The sequence below is a fragment of the Cenococcum geophilum genome (genome assembly GCF_001692895.1).
Source record: "Cenococcum geophilum 1.58 unplaced genomic scaffold K441scaffold_3, whole genome shotgun sequence".
Classification (NCBI taxonomy): Eukaryota; Fungi; Ascomycota; class Dothideomycetes; order Gloniales; family Gloniaceae; genus Cenococcum; species Cenococcum geophilum.
In genome coordinates, this window is record NW_027137561.1 from 1,212,907 (window position 1) to 1,214,203 (window position 1,297).

The 1,297-nt window shown below is 30.7% G+C and overlaps 1 protein-coding gene across 1 annotated transcript; it reads right to left on the reverse strand.

The window, feature by feature from the left end:
* Positions 1–1,054: 1,054 nt before the first annotated feature.
* K441DRAFT_537570 (uncharacterized protein) lies at positions 1,055–1,297 on the reverse strand (the record flags this gene model as incomplete). Its single annotated transcript, XM_067642488.1, has 1 exon — positions 1,055–1,297. A coding segment is annotated over one exon (243 nt), but the record flags the coding sequence as incomplete, so codon positions are not given.

Genomic DNA, 1,297 nt, shown 5'->3' on the forward strand with positions numbered 1-1,297 from the left:
CCGTTATAACTATACTATACCTTTTATTAGGCCTTTTAATATTATTATAGAAGGATATATACGCAAATCCAGCGTTGCTACGGCGACTAAAATTATTATTATAGGGCCTATAGGATTATTTAATAGCAAAACTTATAATGCATAGTTTATAACTCTTAGATTTAATAAGCATGTTTTCTTCCTAGTTAGATCCGGTACTAAGATTAAGCTTTTTAAGTTGCTTTAATAGTTACGTATATTTTTCTATACTAGATATTCCTCGCTAGGATTAAGAATAAGAAGGTTAAAAGTTTAGAATTTATAGGTAGACATATAGGGCAGCCTAAAAGGTAGAAGTCTCGGCATATTATATAAACTTTTATATTTAGCGGGCCGTATATTATTTATAGCTACTAATATAGAGATCTATAAGGCGTACTATACTCGCTATAAGGCGTACTAGCTATCTATAAAGCGTATATATTATCTATAAGGCGTATATGCTATCTATAAAGCGTATATACTAGCTTTTAACCCCCTTTATTCCGTCCACATCATCTACTACTATCTATATTTCGTAGTATAATCTATGTTAGTTAAGTAACTTAGTATAACTTCCCCTTTCTTTTATCTCTCCTTTTTTTAAGAAAATAATTTTATCGGCACCCTTAACTGTGCTAAAACAATAAGTAATAGTTAAAATTGTTTAACCTTTCCCCCGACTTTTAAGTGATTCGCGAATTAATTTCTCCGTTATATTATCTATAGCAGATATAGCTTCGTTAAGAAGCAAAATCTTTAGATTTTTAAGAAAGGCCCTTATAATAGAAATGCGTTAACGCTTACCGCCTAAGAGTTTAATACCTCCTTCCCTAACCACTATATTATATCTAGCATTATAATATATAATCCGTTTATATATAGAAGCGGCTTTATAGCTTTTTATAATTTTAATATTATTAGTATAGAGCCCATACAATGCAATTTCCCTAATTAACTTGTTTAGTATTTTAAGGTTTTAGGGTATAACTACAATATTTTCTCGCAGACTTCTTAGTATAACGTCGCTGATATTTTAGCCGTTAATTTTAATGCTCCCTTTACTAGGGTTAATAAACCGCTTTAGGAGATTAAAAAGTATAGACTTACCGCTCCTAGTTAGTCTAAGAAGCGTAATAGTCTTTCCGCCCTTAACTATAAAACTAATCTTCTTTACCACTGGCTTATTAGCGTAAGAAAATAAGATATTATTAAATTTAACGCGGCTGGCGGTAACCTTAAGGTATATTACTCCTTCTTTATTAACAATAGATAGCTT